General features: G+C 38.3%; 2 protein-coding genes across 2 annotated transcripts; both read right to left on the minus strand.

Moving 5' to 3' along the window:
* Positions 1 to 1,463: 1,463 nt before the first annotated feature.
* On the minus strand, positions 1,464 to 8,283 carry nemp1 (nuclear envelope integral membrane protein 1). The gene is made up of 9 exons (XM_072697040.1): positions 8,175 to 8,283; positions 6,245 to 6,369; positions 5,518 to 5,737; positions 4,869 to 4,941; positions 4,681 to 4,774; positions 4,471 to 4,585; positions 3,547 to 3,772; positions 3,151 to 3,327; positions 1,464 to 2,141 (listed from the first exon to the last, which is right to left on the minus strand). Exons 1-9 carry the CDS (start codon positions 8,281 to 8,283, stop codon positions 1,937 to 1,939), a joined length of 1,344 nt encoding a protein of 447 aa, XP_072553141.1. The 3' UTR covers positions 1,464 to 1,936.
* A 1,423-nt stretch (positions 8,284 to 9,706) lies between these two features.
* Positions 9,707 to 16,256, minus strand: LOC140576916 (required for drug-induced death protein 1). Its single transcript, XM_072696620.1, has 2 exons — positions 15,917 to 16,256; positions 9,707 to 11,413 (listed from the first exon to the last, which is right to left on the minus strand). Exons 1-2 carry the CDS (start codon positions 16,220 to 16,222, stop codon positions 11,276 to 11,278), a joined length of 444 nt encoding a protein of 147 aa, XP_072552721.1. The 5' UTR covers positions 16,223 to 16,256; the 3' UTR covers positions 9,707 to 11,275.
* Positions 16,257 to 18,436: the final 2,180 nt, after the last annotated feature.

Below are 18,436 nucleotides of genomic sequence, written 5' to 3' on the forward strand. Positions count from 1 at the left end.
TTTGAATCTCAGCTGGGAGGAAAACAAAAGCAAAAGCTCAGGGGACGCAGCCCAGCACAAAAGAGCTCAGTGTACCACAGTTCTGTTTTCTCACCGTTCCTGAACAACAGGCCCTGAGCAGCAGAACTCGCTCAGAATGCTGAAGGTCACCATCACCACACCATTTGAATAGTGGTGTAGGGCCAGGCAGGAGTGTTTGAAGGGAAACTGAGGTTGAGTCTGGTGACTGTAGACGTCTAGGGTAAAGGGGGATTACGGGAAAGTCTGGTTTTATGACAGCACAGCGCTCTTTGAGAATACAGGGACAATTTCGCTTGAAATTAGGTGTTACAAGAGGAGGGACAGAGAAAACATGTATGCTCTCAGAAGAATGACCAACACTTAAAATGGGGGGAAATTAAGCAAAAATGCCAGTTTTCTGAAAAACACAAGACAAGTTCCTCAAAAGCATCTTCGAACTAGGACACTTGCATTCCCCCATTCCCAAAAGACTTTTTCTAGGGTAATGCATTTTTCCACCCAGCTGATTTAGCTGAACATCAGATTGTGGTTGTATTTCAAATAGCTACTTCCCTACTTCCTATGTAGTGCACTAGCTATGTAAGTAATAAATGGTGGCTTCTACTCCCAAATAGGGTGCATGTTTAATGGAAAGCCATTTATACAAGGTTGCACGACCCTCCAATTACCATTTACATTTACTATGAGCTTTAATATCTTAGATTATGCACTTATCAACATGTCAAAGGGTTATACATATCTCCTTCCATGTGCTTCCTCTGAGAGGGGGATGCTCTTGTAGGAGAATGCCAACAACCAATTGTCACCTCAGCTAACAGCTACTGCACTGTGCCAAGGGATGGGGAAAAGGAAGGGCTACCCATTGAATATGCTCTCTTAGGCTCCCAGCCATGGAACATGCAGTGTGCCCTAACGACAGGCCAATGCAGAAACAGTTGCTGAACATAGCTGAAGACTAAGTGTTGTGTCTTTAATTGACATTAAAGTTTTAACAAGTTGCCCACCCTTACTTTGTAGAGCAATGCCCATTATTATGGGTACTTTGCTTCCACCTAGTGGCCGGCCTTGTGCATGAAAATTTGCACTGTTCAACCGTGATGTAAAGCAGTTTCTAGAGCAGTGCTCACAAACCCTGCTCCTGGTAAAACTACCTTCCTGCACACTTGGGATCCAACCCTAACCCACACCACCTGATTTTACTGTTACTGTCTTTAGAAGTGCTTGATGGGCTAAAGGGGTTGGGTTAGATTTGGCCTGGAGTTGAAACTTGCAGGACGGTAGGTCTCCAGGAGGGAGGTTGGAAAAGACTACTCCAGAGAAAGTGCTGGGATTGAGGGGAGGGGAAAAAACAGCAGATGAAAGTCTATCCATTTTCATTTTTATTTATATAAAAATAAAGTTGTGACATACTTTTATGTTACTAAGTGTAAAGTATGGTTGACTACTTAAAAAAAATCAAACAACAATAAGAATGTACCTGGATTCAGGTGTAAAACAAACAAAAGAAGAATGCATTAAATAAAAAACTGTAAATATCTGTGCAACAAGTCCCAGAGAGCGACCAACTCACAAACGCCTCCAAATAAAACCGGATTCCATGAGCCTCTTCATCCACAAACATGGCTTAAGAGGTTTCTGACAAAGTAAATAAAGACAGTTGCTTACATCAAAGAAAGCACACAGGTCTGCTTCTCCAATGAAAAAAATATATAAAATAAAGTAAAAGTAAAAAAAAAAAAAGAAGAGATCACAACAGTGGCAAGGAGTCTCTGGTTCGTTTGGCACTCATTATAGTTTTCTTGTCCTCGGCCCAAGGCTGTGACTCAACCACAGGCCGCCTTCACATTCAACATTCATGAGTTGTCTTCAGATTCCTCATCATCTACATGAAAGGGTGAAAAGTCAGGTTCTACAGTCACTTCTTTCTGTGAGTGTTGTTCCATGGTGAGCTGACATTTGGTTTCTCGTCCTCCTCAGTCTCCCACCCTTCTTCTTCTTCCTCCTCGTCAGTGGCAAACAGGTCATCCTCGAAAAATGACCCTCCCAAACCATACTCCTGTGCATGGACAGACACTTCATTGGACATCAGATGAGGAGAGCCCTCAACGAAGTCGGCAAACCTAAACACACGAAAAAAGTTCTTGTTTTAAAGCAATACAAACAAAAATAAACAAATAAGGCGCATTGCATTCAACAATATACATTAATTAAAAAAAATTATGTTTTTTATATATAATTTATTTTTCATTTCATTACCCCATTTTCTAGCCAATTGGGAAGACCAATTATCCAAACCTTGTTCATTCCACTTTAGTCATTAACTAGTAATGTAGGGAAATGCGCTAAAACAACTATGCAGGTATTTTACAATACCAGACTATAATACTGGAAGATAAAAACATAGACCACAAATGAAGTGAAATGGTGAATTAATGTTATGTTGTTATGATACATGCGTCAGCTGAATGCCATAAATGTCCTCATTAAAATCCAATGTTGAAGTGGTTAGCCCTGTTGGCTCATTAGCTCATCTGAAGAGGCAGCCTCCGCTTCTTATCCAAGCTGAAAACTGACCACTGCTCACATGGTTGGAAATTTTTCCTTCAGATTTTTTTTTTTAAATAATAAGACGTTTTTGGCTCTTAACATCAAATAGGTCTCCAAAATATGGTTTTGAGGAGAATCCTTTTTTTGGCTCTTGATTTTTCCTTCTGCACAGTTAACTAAATATGTTATTTTCATATTATCATATATATTCTTTTCATTTATTTAATTGTTTTCAACATTATGCCTAGTCTATTTTCATATACAATTTAAAGAAAATATATGGTTTATTATGTGGTCAAAAATTAAATAATTGGACATTACAGCCATCACTGTAAGGCAGACACTGCACAATTTCTCATGGCAATACTTTCACAGACAAAAACCTCACATTGTGTAAAAACGTGATCAAATAAGTGGCCTTTGAGAGTTTAATGTGCAGTGGCTTCACAGTAGCTGACAATCCAGCTTTTGGCCAGATTTCAGGTGCATTTTGTGTTAATGTCCTGCCATAAACGCATAACTGTTACTGAACAGTGTACATTTGGCTAAATTCACTATATACCAATAATTACACTTTCATACCTCTTGGGGGACTGCAGTCTGGATACAGTTTTCCATGTGTTAAAATCCGGACTGCTACAATACATCCTCAGTTCTTCCAGAGCTTTCTGTGTCTCTTCCTCTGCCTGTTTCTGATACTCTTCCTCTGTCAACAGGCGTCGAGGCTCTGGTTTCCAGCGCAGCTTTGGCTTCAGCTTCCTTCAGATCGAAGAAGCATCCATCCAAAAAGAAACCAATTAACTGCAGTAATTAGTGCCATCTGCTGGCAACAGCAACACATTGCTAGTTTAAGTGCTTGCTGGAAAAACTCATTCATTTATTGTAAATTAAATACATTCAACTGAACTGAAAAACACACTTAATGAGCTGCAGTGCAGCACTGTGAGAGGTTCCACGAGACAGCAACATAATACTCACTGATAAAGAGTCAAAGCCATAGTCACTGGGTACTCCAGGTTTTTGGAGCAGAAAGCAGCCACCATAATCGCCAGCGCCACCTGCTGAACCTGAATACCAGCATATATCAGCAACAGGCCAAATAACTGCAATGTCCAGGACAGGATGTTAATACTCCTCTCCTCCACCAGGGGACCATGGCGGTAGCACACTGCGAAGCTGATAAAGCCTACAACTGCAACATAGGCTAAAGAAGACAAACACAAACAAAAAGAAACATTAAAAACTGCAACAAAAATGATGTAGTATCCTTTATAAAATTAAATGACCATACACTGTATGCCCAAATGTTTGTGGACACCTCTTCTAATGAATGCAGAAAAGTACTTTCTGGAGAAGATAAACTGTAACCTATTGGCACCATGCCTAATGCCAGGTATGGGCTAGAGTTGTGGAGCAGCGGAACTGTGTTCTCTGGAATGACGGTGGTGCTCCATTAAATACATCTGGGATAAGATCGGGATGAAGTGGGGTGATAATCTTCCAATATCCTGACCTGACTAACGCTCTTGTCACTGAATGCAATCAAATCCTCACAGCAATGCTTCAAAATCTAGCACAAAGCCTTATCTGGACAGTAGAGACAGTTACTCCAACAAAAGCAGGACACCCTTGATTTCACAAGAAACAATGAATAAGCAGGTATCCCAATACTTTTGTTCAAATAGTGTATAGCGTGATCATTGGTCTATATTACTGTACATTCTACACAACTTAATATTCAAAATATTAATACCAGTATTAAGAGATGTACTGGCTCACACCAGTAGTGGGCGAAACAGCAAAAACCTTATATCAGAAGACCTTTTCATGACACAGTTATGTAGTAGCACATTTGTCTAATCTCAACTGTGTTCCACTGGGCAATGGATATAATGAGCTTACCTACTGCTAGGTGCCAATGCTCTTTGAGGATGATCTGCAGGTTCTTAAACACTAGTTGGATTATGTACAACGCAAAAGACCAGCCACCCACCATCAGCACATAGAAAGAGCTTTTCTGTAAAGTAAATGAGCAAGAAATACATACAGACATCATTAGAAAACATAAACAAATGTTTTACACAATCCCCCTGTTCATGCACTAAATCTCACCTTTGGCAAAAATCTCCCCAGGATGAAGATGAGGATGATGAGGGAAGCTATCATGCCTGTACTCATTCCTGCTGAGTAGTAGAACAGTTGACTCCTTAAAAGGTTATAAAAAATAAAACACAAATGAAAATTAAGTTATTGCACAGAGAACAATTCGAGTTTTCTAGGACACAGTAAGTCATAACCACCTGCTGAGCATATCTGCAAAGAAGAACAGCAGCACTCCAGCCAGAAACACCAGGAACAGGAAGATGTCATATTCTGAAACACATAAGATTTGCACTAATGACAATAACAACAATAATAATTGTATGAATAAATAACAACAATAATACAAGATGAGGATTCAGTTAAACTATTTATATTTTTGCCTTTTATTTTATTCGATGAATCCCTTACTAGTGATGTGATAATACAATGCACTGCATCAAACTAACACTATTGTATTACACTGCTGTATCTTAGCATATTCACATATTTACTTGTGGCTAGGGACATTTATTAAATAATTTATTAAAAATTCAATAAAGATAATATACACATTAAATGTATATTAATTCATTTTTCATATTTTTGCTGTAGCAAAAAATGTATCCAGTCACAGCATCACATCAATTTCATTTGTATCAATTCACCCCTTGTGTTTATGTCTCAGTCCTGTACAATATTTACTGTATGCATTCTCTACATATATTTCAGCTTATTTTGCACACTTGTGTGTAAATACAATGTGCTCTAGAAATCAGCCTGTTTGCGTTTTTGCAGCATTTTTTATTTATTTATTTTTAATCAGACTTACAATGAGAGGATATATAAAAGTAAAAACCTCTGACTCACTCCGGCTCGGTTTTACAGTATAGAGTGTATTGAAATCAGATGGATCCACACGGAAACACGTCTTCTGGCTGAAGAGGCTGATGCTCACAGTGGTTTCATTAGTCCGTTCATGGATGAAGTACTGCACCAGGCCCCAGAAGCTAAAACGCTCAAGCTCCTCAAGCTCCTCCTCATCGCTTACAACTGTAACTTTTAGCTCCTTGGAACTCCATACTTGAACCTATAAAAATCAACAAAATCACACAAAAGGTTTACCTGGTCACCGTCAAACAACCAGAAGAGGCTTTCACCAAGCAAGAATGATCAGATAGCCAGAAGCCACAGTCAAGCCTGAATCAGACATACCTCTACGCTGTAGAAGAAACACCACCAGATATCACAAAGATATGTACAGGTAAACACTAGGCATGTATCGATAGTTTAGCATGTTACACTAATCTGAATTGCAGCATATCATTGTATTACTGTATTTGACTAGCATGTTAGCTGTGGACTAATATATTAATGTGTGGCTAGAGCTTTAGAGCAAGCCAGCTTTGGTCTCAATGTGTGTAGTTTTCTCACATTTAATGACATAATAAAGTTAAAAATAGAGCTAACAAAAACCATTAAAATAAGGCACATTTCCACTTGGTATTTTTGCTGAATCAACGCTACTGAACTGTAATGAACTGAACTGTGGATGTTGTGATTCACTGCACCCCTAGTAAATACACAGTAGCCTCACCTGGATTCTCAACCAGGTCTCCCTCCATCCAGGAACCTGAACCGGATTGACGTAGCAAAAATGTTGTGCTTCCCGCAGTTTGACTTCTTGTCCATCCTTGACATCAATTGCGTTACGTGCAAGACCTCAACAAAAAAAACAAAGACTGAGCATCACTCAGTGTTCACCATCTCCCTCAGCTCACAGTATATGTATACATAATCATCATACAAACGATAATTCGATTTTTACCCCCAGAACGTTTAGTTAGACCATGCTTTCACAACTCAGTAAGAGATTTATCCAGATGTGTGAAACTAAATGTCATGTTATGTGTTTTAATTCTTGTTATATTAATATTGTGGGAGGCCTATATACCTGTAACCATAGTTCAACTAGAGAGAGCTGTTTGGATCCTGTTTGCTGGAGGACTTAATCCAGTCAGAAAGTGAAAAAGTGAGTTTACAAATCCAAGTACTGGCTGTGAGAAAAGACAAGACCACCATGTTCATCTGTGTCGGACACAGGTGGAATTGTGGCTTGCGCCTTTAACCCATCCATGCACTGAACACACACATAGTGACTGTGATCACACATGCCCGGAGCGGTGGGCAGCCAATGCTGCGGTGCCCAGGGAGCAGAGAGGGTTTCAACAATGGCAGCTTGCCAGGCCTGGGTATCAAACCCACAACACTGTCATCTATAGTTTTCCAATATTTTGGAAACATGCCTAGTCCTGACGAGTCCTGAAATGCAGACGAGAAACGTCTGTAAGCAGCTCTCTCTGATGACACCAAGGTACAGGGTCTCCACTATAGGGTTCATATTCATAATAAACAGTGAAGGTTTGTGTTCCTCTAACCTCTAACTTCATAAATATAAATTCTAATATCTGACTGTTTTTATTATAATGTTACTGAGACGATCTAAGACTTGTAAACAGTATCTTGCTGGGGAAAAAAAAAAAAAAGCTCAATATGGTTGACCAGCTTAGCCCTTAAACAGCATGGGACATGTTTTAGTTGGAGTTTGATGGCTTAGCTGGTCTACAAGCACAAGCAAACCTGACCAAGCCAGTCAACCAGCATGATCAGCATAACATTGACATTTACATTTACGGCATTTAGCAGACGCTCTCATCCAGAGCGACTTACAAGGTAACTCGTATTACAGAGGAGGGTCAATGTAGTGTTAGGAGTCTTGCCCAAGGACTCTTATTGGTGTAGCACAGCACCCACAGTCACCCAGACCGGGAATCGAACCCCAGTCTCCCCAGTCCAACATGGTGAGGTAGCTCAGTGGCAGGTAGTGGTGTTATCTGTTGCACCACACCAACCAGCATGGCCTTTATGACCTAAGGTCTGTACCACAAAGCAGGGGTTCTCGGTTTATCCAACTGCAAGCCCTTTTTCCTATCGTTTAGACTTAACTGTGGGGTCAAGTTACCCTCAGCTTGACCAAACCAGTCAACAGGTGTGACCAGCTTGGTCAGCTGGTAATGCTGGCAAACCAGCAAGTCCATCAAACTCACATGAACACATACACTATGCTGGTTAACAGGTTTTACTAGCTGCTGGTTAACTTGCACAGGGTGTGTTATCCCTTAAATGACCATCAGAAAGCAGGTATCAACCAGCAAAAGCAGAATCAGCAGCTGCAAAGCTAGCTAGCTACTGTCAACATTATGACTTATTAAGGCTCAAACAGGCGAAATATCGTAGTGTTCAGTGTCCTGCTGAATTGTATCGATGCTGTATTCTACAGCAACATTAATACAGACCCTAAAACACTGTTAAATTAATGCATTTATAGTTTATGTAAGTTTAATAAGGTCAAATGCAGCGCTAGCTCTCCTCCATACTGATTACAACCGCGAGCTAACTCTCAATTAGTGGCTAAAAACAAGCCGCACAGCGCGCATTGCACTCGGTTTAATAAACCAATATATTACCTAACGAGTGCTGGAATAACTGAAGGAGGAACAAGAAAGAAAACAGGGTAAATCTCGCCCTGACGGTCCCAAATTTACACTCTTCTTTCAATTTCATGAATCCCGCCATGATACTGTCCTTCGCTTATTCTTCCCGGTGTGATCGCAGTCCTGCCCACAGCGCCACCTGCCGGGCTGTAGTGGTGAAGCGGGGAAGCGGGGAAGCGTAAGGCCAGTTTCTAATGAGTGCACTCAGCTTCTTTAAGTTGCACCCAGGAGTTTAGCTCATAAGAAACAATAAATAATCAGGGATCCCAGAGCTTTTGTCCATATCGTGTATAAAGACATATTACTGAATCCGGCACTAAATTTATTACTGTTACTAAACTTTATTGTCCAGTATCCCTCAGGTCCTCTCCAGCATGTAAACCCATGACCTTGCATGTGTTATGTCTTGTGGTCTTTCTGGGTTGGCTCACCTTTATCATGTTTCAGCATTTTCAGATTATTAATTTTTTGGTTTTCTTATTCATTTTCAAATTGTGACCTAATTTAATTTATTGTAATACATTTGAACAATGTCTGTATTGTGTAAAAGTTCAATTTAATATATACATTATTTATGTTTATATATTATATTTAATTTTAACAAGTGACAGAGCCCAAAATATGTAATATTTAATTTACTACTTAATATAATTCATTATTAACTCATTATAATTAATTGGATTTATTAATTTGGACAAAATTAAATCAATAACAGAAAATACATGAATGCTATATTCAATAGATATGAAATTTTACTAAATAGAAATTTAGCTTTGTCATGTAGATTTAATGGGATTCAATAATATATATATAATAATATAATATAATAATAATATAATAATAATAAATAGGGATTCGAAATGAAATGAAAACTACCACTCCAGGTTCCTCTCACCTCTTAAAACACACAGTAGTTGAACTGGCTAGGCTAATTGCCTCCTAGTTATGAGTGAATGGTGTGTGTGTATGGTACCCTGTGAGGGACTTGTGGCCTATCCAGTAATTCTGTGTATGCTCCGAACTCACCGTGCCCCTAACCAAGACCAGTAGATAAGTGTAAACATAGATAATAATAAGATATTATTGTACTTAAAGCAGCCTTATGTGAGTATTGGTATTTCTTGCTCCCAGACTCCCCTTCTGTTAATCCCAGAAGAACCTTTGGAGGTTCTTCAATTTAAAACTGTGGAGGAACCTCTCAATGTGCTTTGAGGAACCTTCAAGAAAATGTTTTTAGAAGAAAAAGGTTCCATGAAGGTTCCTCAAAGCACCTTAGGAGGTCCCTTCACTTGTACTGTCAGGAAGTGGGATTTGTGTATTCTCCTTATTACAGTCAGTGGAGCACCAACATGATTTTGAAGATATAATTTTAAGGTAGAAATCCTACAGAATGCTGTATATGTTGTAAAGCCCAGCAGGCTCTAGTGTGTAGGCTGAAGGGGGGCAAAGTGTAATGTATGTGGTGGGCTGCGTTCCAAAAAGACAAACCAGTATACAAACCAGACCAGATTTAAAAATGTATTTTATAACATTTCACTATATTCACTTATTAAAACACTTCCAACACACAAAATATCAATATTACATGCTGTTACACATACAGGACAATAAAAATATATATGTTCTGTCTGGGTTGGGGGAGGAGGGTGGGACTAGGGGAACTTGCTGGTGGGCCAAATCAAACATCTTCATGGGCCACACTTTAGGCAGCCCTGGTACAGGCCATTGTTTCTTGAATGTAATGCACTTTGGCTTCATTATTTGATAAATACACAGATCATATCTGTATGATTAGGCAGTCAGACCTGCTGCCTGAAACAAACTACAAAAATTAACAATTAACCAAGACATCCTGAATTACCTTAAAGGATTGCCTTTAACTCTATCTCCGGCACTACTAGCATGCATTCAGCTACCAGTGACAACCACTCAAAACACCTAGAATAGAAAACACTGGGAAGACTTTTCCAATTTTCCTCAACTATAAGCTGAAGCTACTTCAACAAGTGTGTCAATAAGTAAGTTTACTGTTCAACAAGTTCACTGTCACTGTCAACTAGTCACTGAATGCACAAAAACCTTGTATCTCCAAAATATCTGCAACTTTATAGGAGAAGGAAAACAACCTTCTTAACTTTCAATAGAAGTCAATATAAAAAGATTGTATACCAAGTAATTTTGGAGCATTTCTATTGGTCCATTCCTCACAGAATCTGGACACAATGCAAAGAACAACTGCCAGACAAAAACTGTAAAATGACAGAAATGGAGATATAAGGTATTCGCATGACAGTGACCATAAGCTGCAGATACTGAAGCACTGCTTTAAGATCACAGGGACCTAGTTTTCAGACAGCCTGAGCCATAAAAACCGACCCAGGATTTTGGTCGTGCGCCACAGCGTCCTGTTTTCTGTCTCCTCTTCCTCTCTAAAGCCTTCCTGTCTCTAAAGCCCTCCAAACTGATTAGCCTACCTACTAACGCAGGCTACAGCCTAAATCTCCACTACAGACGCACATACAACACACCATCGTTCACTGTACACAGTCCTGCTTACGGGGGTCAACAAGAACACTTGATTTAAGCCCTATCATAATACACATCACATTTAAATAAAGATTAAATTCAGTGCATCACTTTTTCAGTTTGACTAAATATTCATAAATCAGTAATAAAATACAATTATTTTGCATTAAATTATTAATGATTACAAATACCAGTGAGTAAAATACAAACATCATAGACTATGTACATTAAAAAGGGCAATATGATGAGCTATATCATGTGCTACACTGCATAGTCCTTTATCACAAATTTGTTAATCATTTTTCTATTTATATAATAACAGAATTCATATTCATGTGGGTTCTCATCTTGATTACAGGACACATTGTTCACAATTTGTGCAAATAACATTTTTAAAGCATGAGCCAGCGCTCTCCAGATTAGGAACAAGTGCCACCACCCATCACAGGGCTGTAAAGGCACAGTCAGGAAAACACAGAAAGGTCCATCAGAGACGTTCACAGCAGGTCAGTCCGCGGTGATTGTAGGCGAATGGAGCTCTGATCTCCTCAGCTCTTGGAGCGTCCTGCTCTGAACTCTGGAACGAGCACAGTGGCTGCAGTGAGAGGGGTGGAGTAGCCCACAGTGAAGTTCTGGAGCCCAAACATTAGACACTTCCAGCTGTAGCGCAGAGCTTTCCCCACATTCTACAAAAAACACAAAGAGCAACAGATCACAAACAGGGCCAATAAGGCCAATAAGACCTAAACAACTAAACAAAAAGAAAGAGTGTGTGTAGTTGGCATTTTTCACATCATACATTATGGTAAAATTGTAAATAGAATATATTACACATTACACATTACACTATTATTAATGCATATAATTATGGGTGCATAATGGTAATGTTTTATAGGCATTTAATGATAATGCAGAATAGGTATTATTTACAAAATGTATTATGATAATGAATCATTATAGATGTTATTAAGCATAATGAGAATGCTGTGTATGAAATAATTATTCAGTTTATTATGCACAGTAAAAATGCACATATTAATTAATCATAGGCATTATTAAGCATTATAATAATAATGTATAGGTTTTATTTAAATAATCTTTTCTATACTGTGATAATGCATATAGCAATTCATTCTATAATTTAGTATCTATTAAGCTAATACACTTGGGTATTCATTTGTGAGGTTATACATAATGATAATGCTGTATAGGCATTAATTACAGAAGCTTTTGTGCACAATGGTAATGCTATAAAGGCATTAATTACAGAATTTGTTTTTGCATTAATATAATGTGTATATGCATTAAATATAGAAATTATTTTACATAATGATAATGCATAAAGACATTAATTATATACGTTGTTGCATAATAGTAATGCTATATAGGCATTAGTTCAATTAAAATGTATATGTATTTGTAGGAATCCAGTAATAGGGCAAGAAACAAATCAACAAATCATAAAACATAAATAGAAAATATATAGAAAAATATAGTACAGAAGTTATTATGCATAGTGGTAATGCTATATAGGGGTTCATTGCAGAATTTGCTGAGAATTAAGACAATATATATATACATTAATGATAGAAATTACTACCCATTATGATTTATGACAGAGGGACAGAAATCAGACTGAAGCATTCAAGATTCAAAGAGAAAATCTGATGATCATGTGAGCACTACGGTGGACCTTTGTGGACCACCATGAAACAGTTCTTGCCACGGTACTTGCCACTGGCAAGTATAATCAGCTAGAGATTGAGAATGTGGAATGAAATACATTCAGGCTATTTATAAATATATAATGTGAAATCTCCTTGTGTACTCTAAAATGAGACAAAACAGATACACGGCAGGCTGAATAAAACTAAACTCTAAACATCCTTTTGTTTTGTTTTTTAAACACAGCACTCATATAGGTACTTTATGACTAGCACACCTTGTAACTCCCCATAATAAAAAACAGGATGTGCAAAAAAAAAAAAACTGGAAGGACATTTCCTCATATTCACAATGGTCACCCTGCACGGGGCTTACAGACGGCCCTTCCTGCTCCGAGAATAAACACAGACCTTCCCTACCCTTACGTCACTGTGTGTCAGACCTTCAGAGAAACACATTTTACTGAAATATGCCTCAAATATACTCACAATCTAATCCTAATCTTAAAATATAACAGAAAATTACAGCTGAGTCTGAAAGGCTGCTGGCCTTCACCCTGTGGGAATACACTGGGATTAAGGAACAACAGTAATGTCTCTCTATTTATCTGTCTATGTTTGCGAAAACAGGCCATTAAAGTGATTCTATGTGTATACAAAGAGGAACTGAACCTGTTCTACAAACACTATACTACAAACTGACACTTTGCTACACCTTCGCTATAATTTACAACATGCGGCACCTATTCAGCAAAACAGTCATAAAGCAGTCATTAACAACCTGTGAGGTCCGGACCAGATCGAGTGCAAGCAGCCAAGCACAAAGTCTGATTATGTTGTTAGACCTGGTGACTTCCCTATATTTACTGTTTACCACAGTCAAATTGAGCTCACACAAATACATGCACATTTTTGTGCCCCGGAAATGCTATTCCAGGAATGGTTTTACCACTTCTATTAAAACCTTATCAAAGCAGATCATATTTACAGTTAAACACGGTTCCTGCTAAATTACAAACAAACAGCTGAAGGGAATCACCTTCAAAAACACACACAGTATACAGTAGTACTGGTCAAATTTTTATCACAGCCACGTGATAAATAACAAAACAGTTGGTCCTAGTCTTGAAAATATAAAAGCTACAATAGCAAATATTAGCTAGAATCAATTTAAACAGATTAACTTTTGACCCTGAACCTACATGCACTGTATCTTATTAAAGTAACCTACTGAGAATTGAATCAATTTTCATCAGAATTGAAAGTTACTTTTTAGTTTAACTGAAGTTTATTATGATTTATTTTTGTTAAACTGTAAACTCTGTTTGTAAGGTTTACACTGTGGAGGTTCTTTAACCATTAAAAAGGTTCTTCTCACTCACATTACTCATTTACAGTAATAGTTTATATATTTTCTTAAGAAAATATTTGAAGATTTGTTGAAAGGACTGCACTGAGAGAGTGTGCAGTTATTTTATGAATAAATATTTTAAATATATCTCCCCTTATTTGGTTTATTTCATTAAGTTATTAAGGCTCTTTCAACATTAGGAAGTTCTTAATACCCACATCCATGGGAATCTTTTTTTAGAAACCTAAACATGGCTCTTCCAAGAATCCACCAATCCCAAAACTCATAAGAAGCTCCTAAATCTTTCCTGGCATGGAAGCATTCTAGGAAAACAATTTAATTAACACAAAAACCTTTGAACTGCGTTGTTGAAGCATTAAGAAGAGTCTTCATACCGACTACAAACGTGAATCCTCCTTTCAAAGGATTGTTTTGGAACCTGACTTGTGTTCACTGACTTTCATCACTTAGTCTTGTTGGGTGGTTAACTAAATGTGGTTCACAAAGCCTGACCTGACCGGTAAGAAACAGATGCCAGTGTCAAGGTCAGTGGCTAAGAGAAGGCCGGGCACACAGGACGTGCGCTAGCAGCAGAAGACCCAGATTAGCGCTCTGTGAATCTCTCTAGGTGAGGGTAAAGATTACAGAGCTGTTCTAGTGAATGGCTCTCGCCATGTAAACACTGCATTAGCTCCAGACAAAGTCTTGGAGCTTTAATTGGCTTAGTCTGCTTCTTCCAGCTCAGACAGACGATGCAGACAAGAAAAGTCCAGCGGAGTAGCATCAATGCAGTCTGATCCTGTTTCCTCTTTAAAGTCAAATAAAGTTTATGTGATAAAAACAGTGAAGATGGCATTGGATATCAAAGTTCCCTTTCCTGGTTACGATAAGGAAATAAGTCCTTTTCCTCATCATTATCTTCTATATGGAGCTGGGTGGAGATGCTGCAATGGATGTGCACACTAATAAACCTAAGAAGGTCATTTTACCATCAAGCTTACGGACGCATTCATTTCTTCTACAGTGGGGAGCCCGAATAATGCAATACATGGATAAGCCCATCACAAACAGGTTAGTGTAGCATAGTGGATAACAATACTGCCTTCCCCATGGTAGACCACGGTTTGATTGCCAGGTCAGTCCTTTGGCAAGACTTCTACATTAGCCTACTCATGTTACATGATTCAAATAAAGGTCTGAATGGCATTTCAGTGAAACAGCAGCTCAAGCTTCAAATCAGGGCAACACTTTTCTAGACTGCATTAAAAGCAATGCTCATCCATATTTGTTTTCCAGTAAAACTGTGAGGTTACTGGGAATGGGCTTTGCACATGCAAGAAAATTCACTGCTTTCCAATTTAATCATTTATTATTATAATTTTACTATTATTCTGCTTTTATATTGTTTTGAATCAGGTTTTAATTACATTTGATGCAATTATTTAATACCATAATTCATTTTTGTAATGAAGCCCTTCAATTGCTTTAATGTATGCCTTTAATATTTAAATATCAAATGAGTCTGATAACAGAAATATAAATATAATGATGTACGAGCTGTGTTCTCTGAAATGATGACTGGTGCTCCATCCAGTACTTTCAGGATGAGTTGGGGAGTTGGTGATGAAGTGGGGTGGTGATAAATCAATATCCTGACCTCATTATCACAATCAGATCCTCACAGCAATGCTGCAAAATCTAGTAGAAAACCTTCTTCCTGTACAGAGTACAGATAGCTACTCCAATAAAAGTAGAACGCATCTTGATTTCAGAGGAAACAATGTAGTGGCAGCTGTCCCAATACTTTTGTCCATTTAGTGTATTTTTAAACAAGGAAATTATGATCAGGACATATTTAGGAAATGATCCAAAAGAAAAAGGAAGAATTAGATAAGAAGTGAATGATTGATTGAAGCTGTATATCAGTATCAAAGCCTACTTACCCTCTGTCTGAGGACAGGCATAAACAAAAAAGCTACAAGTGCAGTATCTGAAATAGAACAGTGTTGTGGCTTTAATAACTAGCAAGAAAAATGCACACAAATGGCTGTTATATAGTCACAATACTGAATAACACAAGGCTTATCTTAACCCTTAGAAGTGGCCGTTACTGCAGGTGATATAAAAGCATGCTGTAGTTTTATCTAAATAGAGTGTGGTGGGTTGACCCTTGCCTTTCTGTATTTCTTGTACTTCTCTTTCCGCTTCGCCTTCTTCTCCTCCTTTGCTCTCTGTTTACTGTCGTTCTCCTCCAAAGGCACATAGTTCTTGGGTAAGAAGGCGAAGTGCACTTCTTTTGCATGCTTCCTTTTGGCCAAGTCCTCACTCTCTCCTGGCCCAGAGTTCTGCACTGGAGGGGCCGTGTCAATTTGTCGCTGATATCCAGCACTGCTGCCAGTCCAGCTTTCATTTAATGTCTCCAGACCAACAAAAAGGCCAATCTGTGGCAGCTGCACATCGAGAACAGACTTAGGCTTCATCGTTTCTTGCAGAGGATGTGTGAAGCTCCTGTGAAGCTTCTTGCCAGATACTGCCTGACTTTTGTTCACGGGGTTGGACTTCTTAGGTGGGAGGGCTTATGGGATCAGCTTTGCATAAACAGTCGTCGCCCCTGCGGATTCCAAAGTGCTTCGGCTGTTTGTAGACTGCTAATCAAATGGGTTAATGGGTCACTATTTCTGTGGTCTCAGACTATGATCACATGCCTTTCAATAATCAACTGTGAATTACTGACAGGAGCCAATATTGTACAGTGTACATTACTCTGGTGGAGTCCTTCAATACTACTCATTGAACAGGCTCTTTAACCACTGAATTCTGAAGTTTTGTTATTATTTTGTTGATGCGTATTATTGGACAATAATTACACCGCAAACAGTACAGTATGACTGAAATATTATTACATGTACTATTTAATGCATTAGTTGAGTGTTTTATTGTTCTCTGAAGTATAAACAGTAAGTCTGTGACTGTCTAGATGTGGTTTTACAAGTCTATTTACCACCCTGTCAGCTACCTTTAAATAAAACACGCTGATTTTAATTTTATGGTGGGCTTGTACAAGAAAATAATGAGTTCTGCATTATTTAAGAGTCGTCCGAGATAGTGCTGCTGTCCTCATTGTTTTCCCTTGCAATGTGATTAGCTAGCTATAGAGATTGCAGCTAGTCGGCTGGGTTAGCTTTTAGCCTACCACCTGCTTACTTCACTAGCTTCCCTGGACTGATACCAACAACAGCGATTCTTCCAGGTGGCTCTTTGTTGATCGGCCGTACCTTTACCTTTCTTTTGAATTAAGAAATTAAGAGATGTTTATTCAACTATGCAAAGGTAAATACAGTTTCCATTCTAGGGCACCTGTAAGCTGTTGGAGATCTCTTTAGTGGGTTCTGTGAAATTGGATTAATATTGGTTTAATATATTTCCCCCAAAATTAAGCCAAATCATTCAGGTCTATATAATATTTCCCAACTGGAAGAGTAATACAGTACTGTACAGTCCTGTAAGGTTGTAGGCACTTTATGTATGTATTTTGCCTGTAAAACAATGTAGAACATTAAAATACTTTTAAAGAAATATTAATTAAATAATTAGTTATATTAATTATATGTTAATAGTTATATTAGTTATAGTAATTAAAAATGAATGAATTAATATAGTTAAAAGCAAGAATTTCTTCTCATCAAAAAAGTAATCCAGACCTTCTGAGCTAGTTAGAAGAACACAGGCGTGGCTCCAGATTTCTCTTTAATGCTCCCAGCCAACATAGATTGGTTCAAACCCACCTGCAGCTCTGCATCTGATTTAACCTAATGAAGGGTTGATTGGCCAAACCAAGTATTGGATGATGACCACAAACCCTTAAACCAAACAGACCCTTAAAATGTCTATGGCCCATCAACAGGCAGAAAGTGTTATTACGAACATCTATTACTAGAGAATAGCCCCACCAGTTTGTACAGAAGTCCCTGTAGTCACTGAGTAGTATACCTTAGGGTTTAATAAGCCTGGGAGCGTTAAGGGGTTAATTTCAATAGATAATTGTCTGCCATGTTCTCAAATTTGCAACCAGAGTCTTTGCAGTAGCGAGACTAGCCTGCTCATTTGGTAGACCCGCACCCTTCTCCTAGACCAAGCATGTCTCAGACCGTCTTCATTTAGCTTTCTCCCTGGATTCCTAGTTTGTCCAATAAGTGTAAGGCTCCAACAGTGGCTCCAACAGTAAAAGTGAAGCTTATGTAAGTTCCACTACAGCTCAGCTCCTCCTTGTAATGAAGAGAAAGGGTGCGATGCAGGTCTTGCAGACGACCGGTCTCTTCCAGCCACGGCTGTCAATCACTTAATTTTTAAGTGTAGCCGTGCCTTCTTACGACATAGCAGAGTAAGAACTAAAAACTGATTTTTTGGGGGAAAATAAAAAATAGGCCGATGTTAGCACAGGGAAAACTAACGGCTGGAATGTAGAGGCACTGGATATAGAAAGACAATTAGAGGAGGAAAATGAGATGGAAAATGGGCTGTTTTGTCATTGAAACATATTCACAATGACAGGACTACAATGACTTACTTGAATAAAATATTTTTCCTTTGACTTCCTTTGAAAGTTAAGAAGGTTTTTTCATTCTCCTGTAAAGATATAGAAATTAAGGACTGTTAAACTTCATATTCATATTTTCCTTCTGTCTCCCAGTGTA

The sequence above is a fragment of the Salminus brasiliensis genome, chromosome 14 (genome assembly GCF_030463535.1).
Source record: "Salminus brasiliensis chromosome 14, fSalBra1.hap2, whole genome shotgun sequence".
NCBI classification, from domain to species: Eukaryota; Metazoa; Chordata; class Actinopteri; order Characiformes; family Bryconidae; genus Salminus; species Salminus brasiliensis.

Coding starts and splice junctions, on each gene's coding strand:
- nemp1 (XM_072697040.1), bottom strand. CDS start 8,283: ATGGCGGGATTCATGAAATTGAAAGAAGAGTGTAAATTTGGGACCGTC. Junction 5,738..6,244: donor AGACCTGGTTGAGAATCCAG/GTGAGGCTACTG, acceptor TGATTTTTATAG/GTTCAAGTATGGAGTTCCAA. Junction 4,942..5,517: donor TACTGTAAAACCGAGCCGGA/GTGAGTCAGAGG, acceptor TATGTGTTTCAG/AATATGACATCTTCCTGTTC.
- LOC140576916 (XM_072696620.1), bottom strand. CDS start 16,222: ATGAAGCCTAAGTCTGTTCTCGATGTGCAGCTGCCACAGATTGGCCTT. Junction 11,414..15,916: donor AGTACAAGAAATACAGAAAG/GCAAGGGTCAAC, acceptor TGTTTTTTGTAG/AATGTGGGGAAAGCTCTGCG.